Below are 18,833 nucleotides of genomic sequence, written 5' to 3'. Positions count from 1 at the left end.
CACTTTTTGGGGGACGATACAGATTAGCGCCGCCTGCTGTTATAGAGACGTACTCAACTCAACTTTATTTATAAAGCACTTTCAAAACCACAAGTGGAACCAAAGTGCTGTACATAAGGTATAAAAACATAAAAGCCTAAAAAAACAGTACAAACAAAACAAACAACTTACAAAGCATTATCAAATGCTAAGGAAAACAAGTGAGTTTTAAGAGCACTCTGAAAACCCCCCAGAGAAGGACAGGTTTTTACAGACAGAGGAAGGTCATTCCAAAGCCTAGGAGCTGCAACAGAGAAAGCCCGATCACCTTTACACTTTAAGCGCGTTTGTGGAACTACAAGAAGTGACTGATCATTTGATCGCAGAGATCTGCTGGATTGACATTGGCTGATTAAATCAGTAACATACTCAGGGGCTAGACCATGCAGGGACTTAAAAACATACAACAGCGCTTTATAATGGATTCTGTATCGTATGGGTAACCAATGTAGTTTCATTAAAACCGGAGTAATGTGTTCTCTCTTCTTAGTACCAGTTAAAAGTCTGGCAGCTGAGTTCTGAACAAGCTGCAAACGGAACGTATCAGGTCTCGTCTCTCCGGTGAGTTCTGAGGAACTTTTTGGACCGACTCGGGGAGACCGATCAGTCCCACTGGCTCTACTGCCGTCTGATTGGCCGTCTGGTTGGTGTGTCAGCAACTTTAGAAGTTTGGGATTGTTTACACGCCTCCGTCACACAAACAACGGGAGCGTCTACCGACGCAACTGTGTGTTTTCAGCGAGCGTCCGAAATCTGGTTTGGTCGTTCCCGATACAGTTCACTCTTTAACCCTCATGTCGTCTTCCGGTCGACCTGCAACTTTTAGTTTTTCTGGGTCAAAATTTTAAATTCTTTTTCAACAAAAACTTCCAAGAAAAAAAGACAGAAGAAAAAAATAAATTAGAAAGGCAAAAAGAGGTCAAAACAAACGACAAAACCTTCAAAAACGGAGACAAAAACTTTGAAAAAAAGAGACAAAAAAATCTCACGTACCCCCTGCAGTCCTCCAAAGTACCCCTAGGGGGACACATACACCCAGGGTTCTAAATTAGCACCGTTTACCAGCCAAATGCTGGTGAAATATGCAAGTGGCTGGTAGATTTGCTTCACTCACCAGCCAAAAAACCCAATGGTAATCTATTGAATGGCTGGTAATATTTGAACATTCATTAGCCATTTGGCTGGTAGACGAAAATGTTAATTTTGAAGCCTGCATACACCCATTTGAGAAACACTAAGATAAGGGATCCTTGGCTTAAAAACTGTTGAAGGCCCCTAGCTGTTGTAGTATTTAAAGGTCCCATGACATGGTACTCTTTGGATGCTTTTATATAGACCTTAGTGGTCCCCTAATACTGTATCTGAAGTCTCTTTTATATAGACCTTAGTGGTCCCCTAATACTGTATCTGAAGTCTCTTTTATATAGGCCTTAGTGGTCCCCTAATACTGTATCTGAAGTCTCTTTTATATAGACCTTAGTGGTCCCCTAATACTGTATCTGAAGTCTCTTTTATATAGACCTTAGTGGTCCCCTAATACTGTATCTGAAGTCTCTTTTATATAGACCTTAGTGGTCCCTCTAATACTGTATCTGAAGTCTCTTTATATAGACCTTATTGGTCCCCTAATACTGTATCTGAAGTCTCTTTTATATAGGCCTTAGTGGTCCCCTAATAATGTATCTGAAGTCTCTTTATATAGACCTTATTGGTCCCCTAATACTGTATCTGAAGTTTCTTTTATATAGACCTTAGTGGTCCCCTAATACTGTATCTGAAGTCTCTTTTATATAGACCTTAGTGGTCCCCTAATACTGTATCTGAAGTCTCTTTTATATAGACCTTAGTGGTCCCCTAATACTGTATCTGAAGTCTCTTTTATATAGACCTTAGTGGTCCCCTTAATACTGTATCTGAAGTCTCTTTTATATAGACCTTAGTGGTCCCCTAATACTGTATCTGAAGTCTCTTTTATATAGGCCTTAGTGGTCCCCTAATACTGTATCTGAAGTCTCTTTTATATAGACCTTAGTGGTCCCCTAATACTGTATCTGAAGTCTCTTTTATATAGACCTTAGTGGTCCCCTAATACTGTATCTGAAGTCTCTTTTATATAGACCTTATTGGTCCCCTAATACTGTATCTGAAGTCTCTTTTATATAGACCTTAGTGGTCCCCTAATACTGTATCTGAAGTCTCTTTTATATAGACCTTAGTGGTCCCCTAATACTGTATCTGAAGTCTCTTTATATAGACCTTAGTGGTCCCCTAATACTGTATCTGAAGTCTCTTTTATATAGACCTTAGTGGTCCCCTAATACTGTATCTGAAGTCTCTTTTATATAGACCTTAGTGGTCCCCTAATACTGTATCTGAAGTCTCTTTATATAGACCTTATTGGTCCCCTAATACTGTATCTGAAGTCTCTTTTATATAGACCTTAGTGGTCCCCTAATACTGTATCTGAAGTCTCTTTTATATAGACCTTAGTGGTCCCCTAATACTGTATCTGAAGTCTCTTTATATAGACCTTAGTGGTCCCCTAATACTGTACCTGAAGTCTCTTTTATATAGACCTTAGTGGTCCCCTAATACTCGTATCTGAAGTCTCTTTTATATAGACCTTAGTGGTCCCCTAATACTGTATCTGAAGTCTCTTTTATATAGGCCTTAGTGGTCCCCTAATACTGTATCTGAAGTCTCTTTTATATAGGCCTTAGTGGTCCCCTAATACTGTATCTGAAGTCTCTTTTATATAGACCTTATTGGTCCCCTAATACTGTATCTGAAGTCTCTTTTATATAGACCTTAGTGGTCCCCTAATACTGTATTTGAAGTCTCTTTTATATAGTCCGTAGTGGTCCCCTAATACTGTATCTGAAGTCTCTTTTATATAGGCCTTAGTGGTCCCCTAATACTGTATCTGAAGTCTCTTTTATATAGACCTTATTGGTCCCCTAATACTGTATCTGAAGTCTCTTTTATATAGACCTTAGTGGTCCCCTAATACTGTATCTGAAGTCTCTTTTATATAGTCCGTAGTGGTCCCCTAATACTGTATCTGAAGTCTCTTTTATATAGACCTTAGTGGTCCCCTAATACTGTATCTGAAGTCTCTTTTATATAGACCTTAGTGGTCCCCTAATACTGTATCTGAAGTCTCTTTTTATAGACCTTAGTGGTCCCTCTATCATGAAGTCTCTTTTATATAGACCTTAGTGGTCCCCTAATACTGTATCTGAAGTCTCTTTTATATAGACCTTAGTGGTCCCCTAATACTGTATCTGAAGTCTCTTTTATATAGACCTTAGTGGTCCCCTAATACTGTATCTGAAGTCTCTTTTATATAGACCTTAGTGGTCCCCTAATACTGTATCTGAAGTCTCTTTATATAGACCTTAGTGGTCCCCTAATACTGTATCTGAAGTCTCTTTTATATAGACCTTAGTGGTCCCCTAATACTGTATCTGAAGTCTCTTTTATATAGACCTTAGTGGTCCCCTAATACTGTATCTGAAGTCTCTTTTATATAGACCTTAGTGGTCCCCTAATACTGTATCTGAAGTCTCTTTTATATAGACCTTAGTGGTCCCCTAATACTGTATCTGAAGTCTCTTTTATATAGACCGTATAGCCACTAGAGCCAGTCCCACAATGAGCTTTCCTTAGGATGTGCCATTTCTGTGTCTGTAGCTATTGAAGAGGAGAGAGGGGGGGGGCAAGGTGGAGGGTGGGGGTGTGGTCTTGACCAACTGCCACTTTGCTCGTTTGAAAGCCATGATGTCTCTCTCTCATGGGGGGCCCAAATTCTCTGGGTGGGCAAAGCAGATAAAAGGGGAGGTAACCTTGCCCCTTATGACCTCATAAGGAGAAGATTCCTGATTGGTCCATCTGAGCTTAAATTTCCTCAAAGGCAGAGCAGGATACCCAGGGCTCGGTTTACACCTACCAACATTTCTAGCCACTGGGGGACCATGTTACTGTTATATCATATTAATGTTAAAAAAAGTGAAATTTTCATGCCATGGGACCTTTAAACAGTTTTAAAACAGTATTAGTACACACACTGCTTCCCAACACATCCCAAATATAAATGAGCACACAGACTCATATTTATTTTTAAAGTTCACTCACTTTATATTTAACAAAAAGGAAAAACAGAAAATCAGCATTTCATGAGTTACAACAGCTTATGGTGGCAGCTGGATGGGCTGTACAGGTCCATCTGGTTTACAGGTAAAGCAGTCGTCGTATACAAACGTACAGTTAGTGGAAATTAAAACGAACCGAAGACGGCGAGCCGAAATGTCCTCGCAGAGCACCGTGAGGTCAGACAACAACAAACGACAACATTAAAAAGAACTCGTGTGTGTTTTCCTGTCGAACCTCCGATAAAAGTTGACAAAAGTGCTTTAAAATAACAAAAACTAAACACAAAAAAACATGACTCAATCTTTTTACATTTCTACTTTTTTCAACCACCAACGTTCGTCACAATCTGTGAAAAATAAAAAACTCCGTGTGAAGCTCAGTGTGAGAAGCAACACCACATTGTTTTTAGATTCGCTTTCTGTCCGGTGTCACCCAGATTTGTTGCTTTCTTACAAAATCTGATGAAGGGAGTCCGTTTAGAAAGGCCGGGTATCGAACCGAAAGGTATTATGTAACCGACTGAAATGTGACGAAGCACAGATGTAGTAAAAGTTAACACTGAATGTCTCGTTGAGTTTCTAATTCAAATCAAAATGTGTTAATTTTCAAGGGGCGTCCTTTCACGACATGTTGCAAACTTAATCAATATGTCGCAAACTTAATTGATATATCGCAAACTTAATATGTCGCAAACTTAATCAATATGTCGCAAACTTAATTGATATATCGCAAACTTAATAAGTCGCAAACTTAATATGTCGCAAACGTAATCAATATGTTGCAAACTTAATATGTCGCAAATATGTCGCAAACTTAATATGTCGCAAACTTAATCAATATGTTGCAAACTTAATCAATATGTTGCAAACTTAATGTCGCAAACTTAATATGTCGCAAACTTAATCAATATGTTGCAAACTTAATGTCGCAAATATGTCGCAAACTTAATATGTCGCAAACTTAATCAATATGTTGCAAACTTAATCAATATGTTGCAAACTTAATCAATATGTTGCAAACTTAATATGTCGCAAACTTAATATGTCGCAAACTTAATATGTCGCAAACTTAATCAATATGTCGCAAACTTAATCAATATGTTGCAAACTTAATCAATATGTTGCAAACTTAATGTCGCAAACTTAATATGTCGCAAACTTTTGTGACATGTCGCAAACTTTCACGATATGTCGCAAACTTTTGCGATATGTCGCAAACTTTCGCAATATGTCGCAAACTTTCGCTTAGTGTCATATTTTCGAGAAATGTCATAAACTTTCGCGATAGGCCGCAAACTTAATTGCGTCCTGGTGGTTTTTAGTTTTTATGTCCCAACATCTCTCGGTCTGCTGTCAAATAAAGACATAAAATGCCCCCAAAAATAACACAAAAAATGCAAAAGTCAAACAGTATTTTATCAGATAAAGTGTTCGTGCGGCTGATAGTGTTTCTACTACATTGAACTTCTTTTGGTTTTGTAGAAAAACGTGTTTAAAGTTCTTAACAAATAACATTGAAAAATGTTTTCAGACAAACAGGTTTTGCATCTTGATTAGTGATACCCAGCCCTTCAAATCAGCGATTAGTGTTCTTTACATGCTTATTTTATACCCTCATATCTCAGTTAGTACCCTTGGATTTATTGGTTCCCTTAAATTATTACTTTGTACTTTTAAAAATAAAGTTTGACTTAATTCTAAAAATAAAAAACTTTTATTCCATTTTTAGATGTAAAAAGTTAGATTAAATCCGAACGGATTTTGTCTTAATCGTAATATTTTGTTCTTTTCTTTTTTTGACATCTTTGACATCCCATAATACAGATTTTCATAGGATAACATGAAAAAAACATTCATAAAAACAAACTTCGTAGAAACCCAAGATGCTCAGAAGAGAAGAACTGTACAAATTATTAATCCAAAAGGAACAAATGAGGAAAATTGAGCGTAAAAAAAGAAGCACAGCGAGAGAACGATTAACCCAAATAAAGTTCCCCGACACCGACGGACTATTCAAATTCTCCTCTTCTTCTTCTTCTTCTTCACAGAGTCACTCGTCTTTTTTGGACTCTGCTAAACAAACCAAAACGTCCACCGTTAACAACTTTACTGTGAAGTTTTGTACCAGAAACCAGCTAAAAAAATAAAATTAAAATAAAAGTCCTGTAAAGTGCAGTTAGAGAATGAGAACGTTTCCCAACAAGGTTTCTATAGTTTCACGTGAATGTGCCTGAAAACACACCTGTGTGTGTCGAGCACTGATTGTACCACAGGTAGCTCCCGGTTGTAGCTAGAAGGGATACAGCTACGGCCGAAAGTTGCGCAAAATCTCGGCTAATATACAGTAATAGGGCTGCAGGATATGAGGAAGATGAGGTTGTTAAATATTGCGATAACGATATTAAAATGTTCTCAGTTCTGCTGCTTTCAGTATTCTGCTGAAATACAACAAGCTGAACATTGAATTAAACATGAAAGGCAGCGCTAAAAAAAGAATGACAGTCACATGTTTAAGTGCAGTTCTCTGCTGAGATTTTATTTCAACCAACACAAAAATATCTTGCAAACTTTCCCGACGCGTCGCAAACTTTTTCGACTTGTCGCAAACTTTTTCGACTTGTCGCAAACTTTTTCGACTTGTCGCAAACTTTTTCGACATGTCGCGAACTTTCGTGACATGTCGCGAACTTTCACGAAATCTCGCGAACTTTCACAAAATCTCGCAAACTTCTTCGACATGTCTCAAACTTTCGCGAAATGTCTCAAACTTCGACATGTCTCAAACTTTCGCGAAATGTCTCAAACTTTTTCGACATGTCTCAAACTTTCGCGACATGTCTCAAACTTTTTCGACTTGTCGCAAACTTTTTCGACATGTTGCAAACTTTTTCGACTTGTTGCCAACTTTCGCCACATGCCGCCAACTTTCGCGACATGCCGCAAACTTTCACGAAATATCGCAAACTTTCACAACATGTCGCAAACTTCAGCGTTATGTCACAAACTTTCGCGACATGTCTCAAACTTAATTGATACGTTTCAAACTTCAGCCACGTCTATTGTGCAGCCCTCTAATATAACAATATAATTGTAAAACGTTCACCCAGGTAACGCATGTTCGTTCCTTGGGAGTGTTTTAATCCAAATCACGATCTTTTTCCTAAACTTAACTAGTGGTTTTGGTGCCTAAACGTAACGGTCGTCGCCGTAGCTGTAGCCCTGTTAGCTTTAACCGTCAGCTCTCTGACAGATGTGGACAGATGATGAGGATGTATGGAGGCAGCAGGGCAGCCAAAAATATATAAATTCATGTTCTGGTCCAAGATAAACTGGACGGACTTCTCGCATCGTCACTGTTTCAGGTTTTTTTGTGGTCTGAGTTTGTGTTCAGGTAAAGGAGTTTTATTTCTTATTTGGCACATGATACCAAAACTACGTTTCAGAACTTCGTCGTCTCCATATAATTCTGTTTCTAGGATCAAATAATTTCCCGATTAAACACACTTTTAGATAGTGACGATAGTTTCTAAAAAGAATTACAAAAACTAAAGCAAAAAGTCCTCCTGAAAAAAGTGGAATTATCTTGCAAATATTTAAAGTTCAGAGCTGGGTATCGAACATGAATGTATTCAAATGTAACTGAGAAGAGGACTAGCTCTTATTTGACTGTATTGTTTCCGTAGTGTCAAAAACTACAAAAACTGAAAGTTTGATCGGTTTGTTTCTGACTTAACCCTTGTGTTGTCTTCGTTCTCAAAATGTCTAAATCAGAAATATATCAGAAATATTTCTTTTTAACTACGTAATTTTAATTACCCAAAAATAACACAGATGGAATAATCCGAGTACAACAAAAGATTGGATCTCTACTTTCATTGAATTTTGGGCGTTTTATTAAATTTTTTAGAATTTGAATAAAATAAATTGAAATGTTTCGGAACAGTCTCCTCGCTGAACGTTGACCCTCTGTGATTATCCTTCCTTTAAAAGATTTTTTCTTTTTGGGTATTTTTGGCCTTTATTTTTCAGAGGACAGTTGAAGACATGAAAGGGGGAGGGGGAGGGAGGGAGAGAGAGAGAGAGAGAGAGAGAGAGAGAGAGGGGGGAATGACATGCAGCAAAGGGCTGCAGGTCAGAGTCGAACCCGCAGCGTCGAAGAGAGAACCTCTACATATGGGCGCACGCTCTACCAACTGAGCTACCCGTGCGCCCAAATTATCCTTCCTTTAATGTAAGTCAAAATCATGCATTTCCTATAAATTAGTTTTTTAATTGACTATAGCATGTTTATACATGGTAGTGAAAGGCGTTAATGTAAAAAAGAAAGTGCCAAAACATTGAAAAAAGTGCCAAAAGTGTCGAAAAAGAGATCCAAACATCAGAAAAAGTGTTGATTTTCAACACAAGGGTTAAAAGTCATAATTCTTTCTTCCAGTTTTGAGACAAACTTTTCGTTTTTCGGCTGCTTCGGTTTTACAGGTTCAATATTTGAGATTATAGCTGGTTTCTTTTGTCTTATAAAGTGTTTTGTAGAAAATTCTTTTTTTGATATTCATGAAAATAAAGTACCAATGAAAGATTTTCAGTATTTGTACCTACAAAGTTTTTCATATTTTTTGACTTTATTTAGGATACCCAGCTGCTCTAAACATCGTCACTGATATTTGGTGTTTTTTTATTCAGAAAAACAATATTTGATTTGATTAATTTGAGTTTTTCTAAGACTCTACTTGGACTATTCTGTCTTGTTAGAATAAAGGGAAATTAATGCTCTCTGCCGGTTTTTAAATAATAATATGTCTCATAAAGACAGATGTTTGTGCTTGAGGTGTTATTTAAAAAAGAAATGGAGCCAACAGACGCGTTTACACTAATAAAAGTGATGTTTAAAACTTTTAAGATTGTCAGATTCATGCTGGTGTTATTTTTCTCAGAAGCTCAACGACAAACCGAACTTTTTACAAACGATTAGACGATGCAACCAGTTATCTTGAAAAATATATTTCTGCTCGACGCGAGAAAACACGAACACACAAACAGAGTTACGACAAAAAAAACAACAAAGAAATAAAACTGATTGTTGACTCGAGCGTCAAGGCAACAGCCGCTGTGTATTTTCCCCACCTCTGGTCCCAACATCTGCCTCCCATTTTGTGTATAATAAAAAAAAAAAAAAATAGATAGTTTTGGCACAAACAGTCCTTCAAAAAACATGAACAGACACTAAAAACCTGGATATGTTTTCTTCTGATCTGAGATTGTCGCCGAACGTTTTGAAGTGAAACTCTGTAGAAAAATATAATGAGGCAATATAAAAAAGACGGAATGAAAAGTACTGCAAGAGTTCAATGGATAGATTTACAAATGATTCTTTCTATATAGCTTATAAATACGTTATCTACACAATATGTGGTACAAAAATACTATATAGCATTTAGTGGGCACTGGATTTCCTTTGTGTGTGTTTGTTTTGTTTTTTCTTTCTCAAAGTCAAAAACAACATAAAACATAAAAAATAAAACAGATTATGAAGACGTGGAACAGGTCAGGCACAAGTTCGTTCATTGTTCGTGTTTGGGGAAAACGCGCGCCCTCCTCGTATCTTTTTTAGTGTGTAGTGTTTAGTGGAGAAAATATGTTTTAGTGTTTGTGTGTACGGAGGCCCCGAGAAGACGAGAACCAGATAAAAAAAAAAAAACAGTTTCTAAAACACAAAAACAAGCCAGAAGAGGCCGATTGTCTTCAGATTAGGAATGCACCGAATCCAGGATTGGGCTTCGGATTCGGCTGAATATTGGGCTTTTTGACAGGGTTCTGGTTTCTGCCGAACCTTAGAGTTTGTTCCCAGTGAACCGAACCCTACGCTGTCACTCGGCGCTCTACGCTGGTCGCCGTAGTGACGGCGCCGTTGATTACGGGAAGGTGTTTACGTAGGTGGAGCGTTCAATGCAGCAGGCTGTGAGGAAGTGGACATGGATCTGGTGAGCAGAACAACTGATTGGTCTGGTGGTGGCGAGGACCCTAAACTATACACAACATGGCCGCTGTTACAACATCTGGTCTGAAACATCTGAAAGAATACGAGTTGTGCACGAAGGAGTCTCCAGACAGCAGCCAGAATGCAGCAACTTCAGGTACGGCAAAGGAAGGACAGTCCCTGTTTACTTCATTCATGTGTTTACTGGGTTCATGGACTGAGGATGGGAGGAGGAGTCAGCACAATCTCAACCAGGGGGTTCAGGATTCAGCCGAAAACCCCCCAAAATCTGGATTCGATGCATCCCTGGTTCAGATTTTCTTGATAGTTTATAGAAACGTTTTGTCGCTTCAGGGCCTCCGTAGATTTCATCAAACCGCTGCAGCCTTGACAATACTCTCCGAGCTGCTCCTAGTTTGACTGATTGGGAAATAAATATGTGCCTTAACGTGTTTAGAGCTGCAGCGATTAGTCGATTAATCGATTCGTTGATTAGTCAATCGACAGACGATGATTTAATAATCGTTTTGATCATTTTTGTAAAACAAGAAAGCAAAAACATAGCTGGTTTCATGTCAGGATTGGATACTTTTCTTTGTCGTACAGAGCAATTTTGTCGAACGAACTATTAGCAGACGTTACCATGGACACATTTCACTAGTTTCTGACATTTTAATACCTAATTAGTGTGGTTCGTTTGTTGGATTTATTGGGTAATTGTGTTTAGAGCTGCAACGATTAATCGATTCATCAGTTAGTGGATGATTAGAAAGTCGATTGGCAACTGTTCTGCTCATTGAATAATCATTTGAGTCCTTTTCTAAAGCAAAAAGAAGTCAAAAGTTTGCCGAGTTAATTTCATGCTTTCCTTTTTCGTACAGGATAAAAAAACTGCCTAACTTTGGATTCTTGTCAGATAAAACACAATATAAGCAGACGTTCCCATGGGTATGTTTCACTATTTTCTGACTTTTCATTGACAAAACGATCGATCGGCTAATCGAGAAACTAACTGGCAGATTAATCGCTAAAGAAACCAACCGTTAGCTGCAGCTTTAACCGAGTTATTGCTTCATGACTCACATCCGCATCAGACACGATCCTACGAACCAGAGGTAAATATGAAATCAGAGAGCCAGTACCACGTTCTCACACCTTCTCTCCAGTTTACACGGTAACTACAGACACTGCCGAGCCTCCTCTTCCTCCTCTTCCTCTTCCTCCTCTTCCTGTTTGTGTCTCATATTTGGCTTCAGATAAGTTAAAACGTCCCGCTGTCTGTCTGTCTGTCTGTCTGTGTGCTTTTTGTCCTTCTTGAGCCTCTTTTCATTTTTCCCGCTTTAAGGCAACTTATATTTGTGATGATTTTTAATAAAACCTTTTTCTTAAAAAAAAAAAAAAAAAAAAATGTACAAATTTCTTAATACAAACCTCTATGGCGTCATCAGTAAACACTGTATAGAAAATATATAAATATGCTTTTCTCTTTTTCAATGTACAAATGTTCTGCAGTGACCGTTTAGTTTTCCGTTTCTCCCGCAGTCTCCCGTTTTTAAAACCTCATATATGCACAATTGCTATTTACAGTGAAAGGGGTTTTCGGGGGTTTTGGGGTGGGGGTGTGCGTGGCGCTCACGAGGAGTCCGTGCCGCGGCAGTGAGACGGGGAAGATGTGTGCAGTAGCTGCGCGGTGTAAAGGCGCGACGGAGGGCAGCTCTCGCAGTTCTCCTCCGCCGACAGGTACTGGCTGCGCGGCGTCGGCGGTGGCGGGAAAGGCTCCGAGTCGTAGTTGAGGTCGCTGGTGTAGCCCTTGGCGGCGGCCACGGCGGACTTGAGGGGCGCCCGGCGGCCGGGCGTGTAGTCGCTGTCGCACACGTCGGTGCTGCACGGGGTCGTGGGCGGGGCGAAGTGACGGTAGGTGTAGGGCCGGTAGCTGGAACACAGAAACACAGATTTTAGAAACCGAATCAGAAGGAGAGAGAGAGAGTTTATTGCCACAGTAGTTACTAGGGCCTATGTTCCTATGGGAATCTAAAGGCCTAAAGAAAGAAAGAAGTTACTAGTGGGGGGGGGGGCGCGCACGATATATCGCCGATATATCGTTATCGTGATAATAACACGTGACGTGTGTGCGTATTTCAACAGAGTGACAGATAGAGACAACAAAAAGGAACGAATCAGAAAAGAGAAAGAAAAGTTGTGTCCTGTTCTCTTTAGTTATATATTTTATACTGTACAACAAATGTGTGTGTGTGTGTGTCTGTGTGTGTGTCTGTGTGTGGACATGGTCCTTATTTATTTATTCATGTTGGACCAGTTAATAATGTGAGATAACGGGAGATAACGGTAGTTAATAATGTGAGATAACGGGAGATAACAGTAGTTAATAATGTGAGATAACGGTAGTTAATAATGTGAGTAAACAGGAGATAACAGTAGTTAATAATGTGAGATAACGGTAGTTAATAATGTGAGTAAACAGGAGATAACGGTAGTTAATAATGTGAGTAAACAGGAGATAACAGTAGTTAATAATGTGAGATAACTGTAGTTAATAATGTGAGTTAACGGGAGATAACGTGAGTTAATAATGTGAGTTAACAGGAGATAATGTTAGTTAATAATGTGAGATAACGGTAGTTAATAATGTGAGATAACGGGAGATAACGGTAGTTAATAATGTGAGATAACGGGAGATAACAGTAGTTAATAATGTGAGATAACGGTAGTTAATAATGTGAGTAAACAGGAGATAACAGTAGTTAATAATGTGAGATAACGGTAGTTAATAATGTGAGTAAACAGGAGATAACAGTAGTTAATAATGTGAGATAACGGTAGTTAATAATGTGAGTTAACGGGAGATAACTGTAGTTAATAATGTGAGTTAACGGGAGATAACGTGAGTTAATAATGTGAGTTAACGGGAGATAACCGTAGTTAATAACGTGAGTTAACGGGAGATAACGTTAGATAATAATGTGAGTTAACGGGAGATAACATTAGTTAATAATGTGAGTTAATGGGAGATAACGTGAGTTAATAATGTGAGTTAACGGGAGATAACGTGAGTTAATAATGTGAGTTAACGGGAGATAACGTGAGTTAATAATGTGAGTTAACGGGAGATAACCGTAGTTAATAACGTGAGATAACGTTAGATAATAATGTGAGTTAACGGGAGATAACATTAGTTAATAATGTGAGTTAACGGGAGATAACGTGAGTTAATAATGTGAGTTAACGGGAGATAACCGTAGTTAATAATGTGAGTTAACGGGAGATAACCGTAGTTAATAATGTGAGTTAACGGGAGATAACGTTAGATAATAATGTGAGTTAACGGGAGATAACGTGAGTTAATAATGTGAGTTAACGGGAGATAACGGTAGTTAATAATGTGAGTTAACGGAGATAACGTGTTAATAATGTGAGTTAACGGGAGATAACGTTAGTTAATAATGTGAGTTAACGGAGATACGTGAGTTAATATGTGAGTTAACGGGAGATAACAGTAGTTAATAATGTGAGATAGTAGTTAATAATGTGGTTAAGGAGATAATGAGTTAATAATGGGTTAGGATAAGTTAGTTAATAATGTGAGTTAACGGGAGATAACGTGAGTTAATAATGTGAGTTAACGGGAGATAACAGTAGTTAATAATGTGAGATAACGGTAGTTAATAATGTGAGTTAACGGGAGATAACGGGAGTTAATAATGTGAGTTAACGGGAGATAACAGTAGTTAATAATGTGAGATAACTGTAGTAATAATATGTTAACGGAGATAAGTAGTTAATAATGTAGTTAAGGAGATAACGTAGTTAATAATGTGAGATAACGGTAGTTAATAATGTGAGTTACGGAGATAACGTAGTTAATAAGTGAGTTAAGGAGATAAGTTAGATAATAATGTGAGTTAACGGGAGATAAGTTAATAATGTGAGTTAACGGAGATAAGTGAGTTAAAATGTAGTTAAGGGAGATAAGTAGTTATTTTAATAGTATAATAATGTGAGTTAACGGGAGATAACGTAGTTAATAATGTGAGTTAACGGGAGATAACGTGAGTTAATAATGTGAGTTAACGGGAGATAACGTAGTTAATAATGTGAGTTAACGGGAGATAACGTTAGAGTTAATAATGTGAGTTAACGGGAGATAACGTGAGTTAATAATGTGAGTTAACGGGAGATAACAGTAGTTAATAATGTGAGATAACGGTAGTTAATAATGTGAGTTAACGGGAGATAACGTGAGTTAATAATGATGGTGTTAAGGTAGGAGTGGTAATGGTAGGTACGTATGATTGATTAGGGGAGATAAAGTGAGTTAATAACGTGAGTTAACGGGAGATAACGTGAGTTAATAATGTGAGTTAACGGTAGTTAATAACGTGAGTTAACGGGAGATAACGTTAGTTAATAATGTGAGTTAACGGTAGTTAATGTGAGTTAACGGGAGATAACATTAGTTAATAATTACCTGTAGGATCTGTGTGTTGAGGGGCTGTTGGAGGAATAACCAAACTCCATAGTGTACTGAGAGCGGACCGTCGCTGGAGACGGAGGAGGATTCAGGATCTGGAACAAAATAATAAAAAGTACAACAACATACTTCATGATCAGAGTTTTACTACAAGTCAGCAGTTTAGGAAGAGAGACTGAAACAAAGAGACAAAACCTGTCGAAATTACACCTCAACGTCAAAAGGCGACAAATGTTAGAAAAGACACAAAAAAACTTTGAGAAAAACTTTTAAAAAAGCGCCAAAAACTTTGATAAAAGAGCCTTCCAGAAAGGGGATAAATAAGTAGGAAAATTGTTCAACCAAAACGTTGAAAAAAAGCCCAGAATGGATTATTGCTTATGGCTTGTTGTATGTTTATCATTGTAAACTTTATTGTCCATACATGTTGGACATTTTTGCTAAATAACTTAAAAACAGCTCCGAAACTCCCATCACCAAACCCACCAGACTCCATGTAAATAATCAGGACTTTTAGCGTGTATAGAGCCAGCATATCTCCACCAGACTCCATGTAAATAATCAGGACTTTTAGTGTGTATAGAGCCAGCATATCTCCACCAGACTCCATGTAAATAATCAGGACTTTTAGCGTGTATAGAGCCAGCATATCTCCACCAGACTCCATGTAAATAATCAGGACTTTTAGTGTGTATAGAGCCAGCATATCTCCACCAGACTCCATGTAAATAATCAGGACTTTTAGTGTGTATAGAGCCAGCATATCTCCACCAGACTCCATGTAAATAATCAGGACTTTTAGCGTGTATAGAGCCAGCATATCTCCACCAGACTCCATGTAAATAATCAGGACTTTTAGCGTGTATAAAGCCAGCATTTCTCCACATGTAAATGGTTGAATTAAGGGTTTATTTCAACCAAACCAGAGTGGTGATTGTTGGAACAGTGGAAAGATGAACCAAGACAGCTTTTGGTAGTTTTATTTATTTTCTGTCCACTTTGAATGAAGTGTGTTTTACAATTACACGCTAAAAGTCCTGATTATTTACATGGAGTCTGGTGGAGATATGCTGGCTCTATACACGCTAAAAGTCCTGATTATTTACATGGAGTCTGGTGGAATTTGGTGATGGTGATTTCGGGGCTGTTTCATGTTAAACTAAAAGGATCTTCCTCTTTAACTAAAAGCTCTATCTCTGTAGGGATCCATCCCATAATGTTGTCAGACACTTAGAATAATAATCTGAGTCTGTCAGCAGCAACAACAGAACTTTTAGTGACTAACTGCTGCTGAACATTAGTCCTGTAGGGTTACAGTACAGCTTGGTTCAAGATTAGTCACTTAGATACAAATCTAGAAGTTAGAAAAGTTAAAATGACACTTTGTACTTGTTTACAAAATGAGTTGACAATAAAGTTGTGGAGTCTTTGAAGCTGTAAATGTGTAGAAGTGTCTCACCGGGGGGAAGTATGTTCCCTTGGTGCTGGACGAGCTGCTGGACGAAGCTCCGGTCACGTGAGCGCGGTCGTATGGCGGCCCGCTGCTCCCGCCCATGATGCTCAGGGAGCCAATCACAGACTTCCCTCTGGACATACCTGTGGGTTTGGAATCAAACGTCAGCATCACGTTTACTATAGAGATGTTCTGATACCGATACCAGTACCTGAAAAACCTTTGATACTGCCTAAAATGCTGGTATCAGACCAGTACTGGGTATCAGACCAGTACTGGGTATCAGACCAGTACTGGGTATCAGACGATACACAAGTTCAGGTACCAGAAGAGGTATCGGAACATCTCTAATTTATTATAAATAACATATTTAAGGTTATAATTTCTATGTTTCTATCTATCTTCCCAAAATTGTACATACTGTATATACTCTATCCATCCATCTCTCTCTCTCTCTCCTCTCCCCTTCCCCTTCCCTCTCTCCTCCCTCTCTCTTTCCTTTCCTCCCTCCATATATTATTCTCTCCACTCCTTTTCTCCCTTTATAATATTATTATTAGTAGTGTTTTATTATATATATATATGTGTCTTCTATGGCTATGTATTTATATATAATGCATGTGTATATATAATCTTATAGTATTATATAGCTATTATATATATATAATATAAAATATGTGTGTATAAAATAGTATGTGTGTAAATATTGTGTGTATAAATAATATGTATAAATATGTAATAATGTATGTGTAATAAAGTAAATAATTTAAAATTTTTTTTGTATGTAAAATATGTAAATTATGTGTAAAATAAATATGTAAATAATGTATTTGTAAAATAATAATAGTAAAAATATTTATAATAAATATAATATATGTGTGAAATATTATGTGTAATGTGTGTATTTTTTATGTATTATATGTGTTTGTGTGTAATGTGTAAATGTGTGTGTATTAATGTGTGTGAATATGTATGTATGTATATGTGTGTGTGTTATATTTCTTCCCTATTCTCTCCCTCCCTCTCTTCCCCTCCTCCCCTCCCTCTTTTTTTTTTTTCTCTCTTCTTTTCTTCTCTTCTTGGTGTCTGTCCATCTCCCCCCCTCCCTCTTCTCTCTCTGGTGTATTGTGTCCATCTCTCCCTCCCTCCCTCTCTCTCTCCTCCCCCCTCCCTCCCTCCTCCTCTGAGGTGTCTGTCCCACTGTGCAGGCTGGAAGAGACGCTTGGGTGCGGGCGATGCCAGCGGCACGATGGGATCGGTGCACGCAGTGGGTTGGTGGTCTGCAGTCCGGTCCTTCATCTGGGACGAGGGCTGGCCTGCAGACCCCGCCCACCACGAACAGCGCCATGACCACGCCCACGATGGAGCCGATGGTGTTGTTGGACGGAGGAGGGGGGTCCTCTGTCGGGTCTGAAACCACAGAACAAGAATATTTACCGTTAATACTTGTGTATTGTGTTAAATATGGTTTGTGTGAGTCTGTCTCTTGTGTGTGTGTGTGTGTGTGTGTGTGTGTGTGTGTGTGTGTGTGTGTGTGTGTGTGTGTGTGTCTGTCTGTCTGTCTGTCTGTCTGTGTGTCTGTGTGTGTGTGTGTGTGTCTCCGTGTGTGTGTGTGTCTCTGTCTGTCTGTCTGTGTGTGTGTGTGTGTGTCTCTGTCTGTGTGTGTGTCTCTGTCTGTGTGTGTGTCTCTGTCTGTGTTGTGTCTCTGTCTGTGTGTTTCTCTGTCTGTGTGTGTGTGTGTGTCTCTGTCTGTGTGTGTGTGTGTCTCTGTCTGTCTGTGTGTGTGTGTTTGTCTGTGTGTGTCTGTGTGTGTGTGTCTCTCTGTCTGTGTGTGTGTGTGTGTCTGTGTCTGTGTGTGTGTCTCTGTCTGTGTGTGTGTGTGTGTCTCTGTCTGTGTGTGTGTGTGTGTGTGTGTGTTGTCTGTGTGTGTCTGTGTGTATGTGTCTCTCTGTCTGTGTGTGTGTATTTCTGTCTGTCTGTGTGTGTGTCTGTCTCTGTGTGTGTGTGTATGTGTCTCTCTGTCTGTCTATATGTGTGTGTCTGTGTGTCTGTCGTGAATGGGGGCCACCCCTCAATGATTTATCTATAAATAAAGGTTGAATGAATGAATTTGTGTCTGTCTGTGTGTGTGTGTGTGTCCCTGTGTGTGTGTGTGTGTGTGTGTGTGTGTGTCCCTGTGTGTGTGTGTGTGCGCGTGTGTTGTTGTTGTCTGCGAGACTCACAGCAGCCGATCTCATCGGAGTTGTCGGTGCAGTCCATGTTGTGGTCGCACTTCTTGTGTTTCCCGATGCACTGACCGTTAGAGCAGGTGAACTGGTCTGGAGGACAGCGTACTGGGAGACAGACAGAGACACGTTAGAGCAGGTGAACTGGTCTGGAGGACAGCGTACTGGGAGACAGACAGAGACACATTAGAGCAGGTGAACTGGTCTGGAGGACAGCGTACTGGGAGACAGACATTAGAGCAGGTGAACTGGTCTGGAGGACAGCGTACTGGGAGACAGAGAGACATGTTAGAGCAGGTGAACTGGTCTGGAGGACAGCGTACTGGGAGACAGACAGAGACACGTTAGAGCAGGTGAACTGGTCTGGAGGACAGCGTACTGGGAGACAGACAGAGACACGTTAGAGCAGGTGAACTGGTCTGGAGGACAGCGTACTGGGAGACAGACAGAGACACGTTAGAGCAGGTGAACTGGTCTGGAGGACAGCGTACTGGGAGAC

The 18,833-nt window shown here is 39.1% G+C and overlaps 2 protein-coding genes across 2 annotated transcripts in view; both read right to left on the bottom strand.

The window, feature by feature from the left end:
- Positions 1-11,799: 11,799 nt before the first annotated feature.
- Positions 11,800-16,280, bottom strand: LOC120553711 (low-density lipoprotein receptor-related protein 6-like). The gene is made up of 3 exons (XM_039792403.1): positions 16,116-16,280; positions 14,654-14,751; positions 11,800-12,100 (listed from the first exon to the last, which is right to left on the bottom strand). Exons 1-3 carry the CDS (start codon positions 16,278-16,280, stop codon positions 11,800-11,802), a joined length of 564 nt encoding a protein of 187 aa, XP_039648337.1.
- An 8-nt stretch (positions 16,281-16,288) lies between these two features.
- The window catches only part of LOC120553710, a 71,920-nt gene continuing 69,375 nt past the window's right edge, over positions 16,289-18,833 (bottom strand). The window contains 3 exon segments of the mRNA XM_039792401.1: positions 16,289-16,402; positions 17,311-17,519; positions 18,332-18,442. Of these exon segments, the coding sequence (XP_039648335.1) occupies positions 16,289-16,402; positions 17,311-17,519; positions 18,332-18,442 (434 nt within the window).

Source organism: Perca fluviatilis, chromosome 23, assembly GCF_010015445.1.
Source record: "Perca fluviatilis chromosome 23, GENO_Pfluv_1.0, whole genome shotgun sequence".
Classification (NCBI taxonomy): Eukaryota; Metazoa; Chordata; class Actinopteri; order Perciformes; family Percidae; genus Perca; species Perca fluviatilis.
The sequence above is the reverse complement of the archived record's forward strand: the minus strand, read 5'-3'. Positions and strand labels throughout refer to the sequence as shown.

What these genes read in the sequence shown, in the direction of transcription:
- LOC120553711 (XM_039792403.1), bottom strand. Translation starts at nt 16,280, where the DNA reads ATGCTGACGTTTGATTCCAAACCCACAGGTATGTCCAGAGGGAAGTCT. An exon ending in AGGGAACATACTTCCCCCCG is followed by an intron (nt 14,752 to 16,115) that starts GTGAGACACTTC and finishes ATTTTGTTCCAG; the next exon opens with ATCCTGAATCCTCCTCCGTC. An exon ending in TCAACACACAGATCCTACAG is followed by an intron (nt 12,101 to 14,653) that starts GTAATTATTAAC and finishes TCTGTGTTCCAG; the next exon opens with CTACCGGCCCTACACCTACC.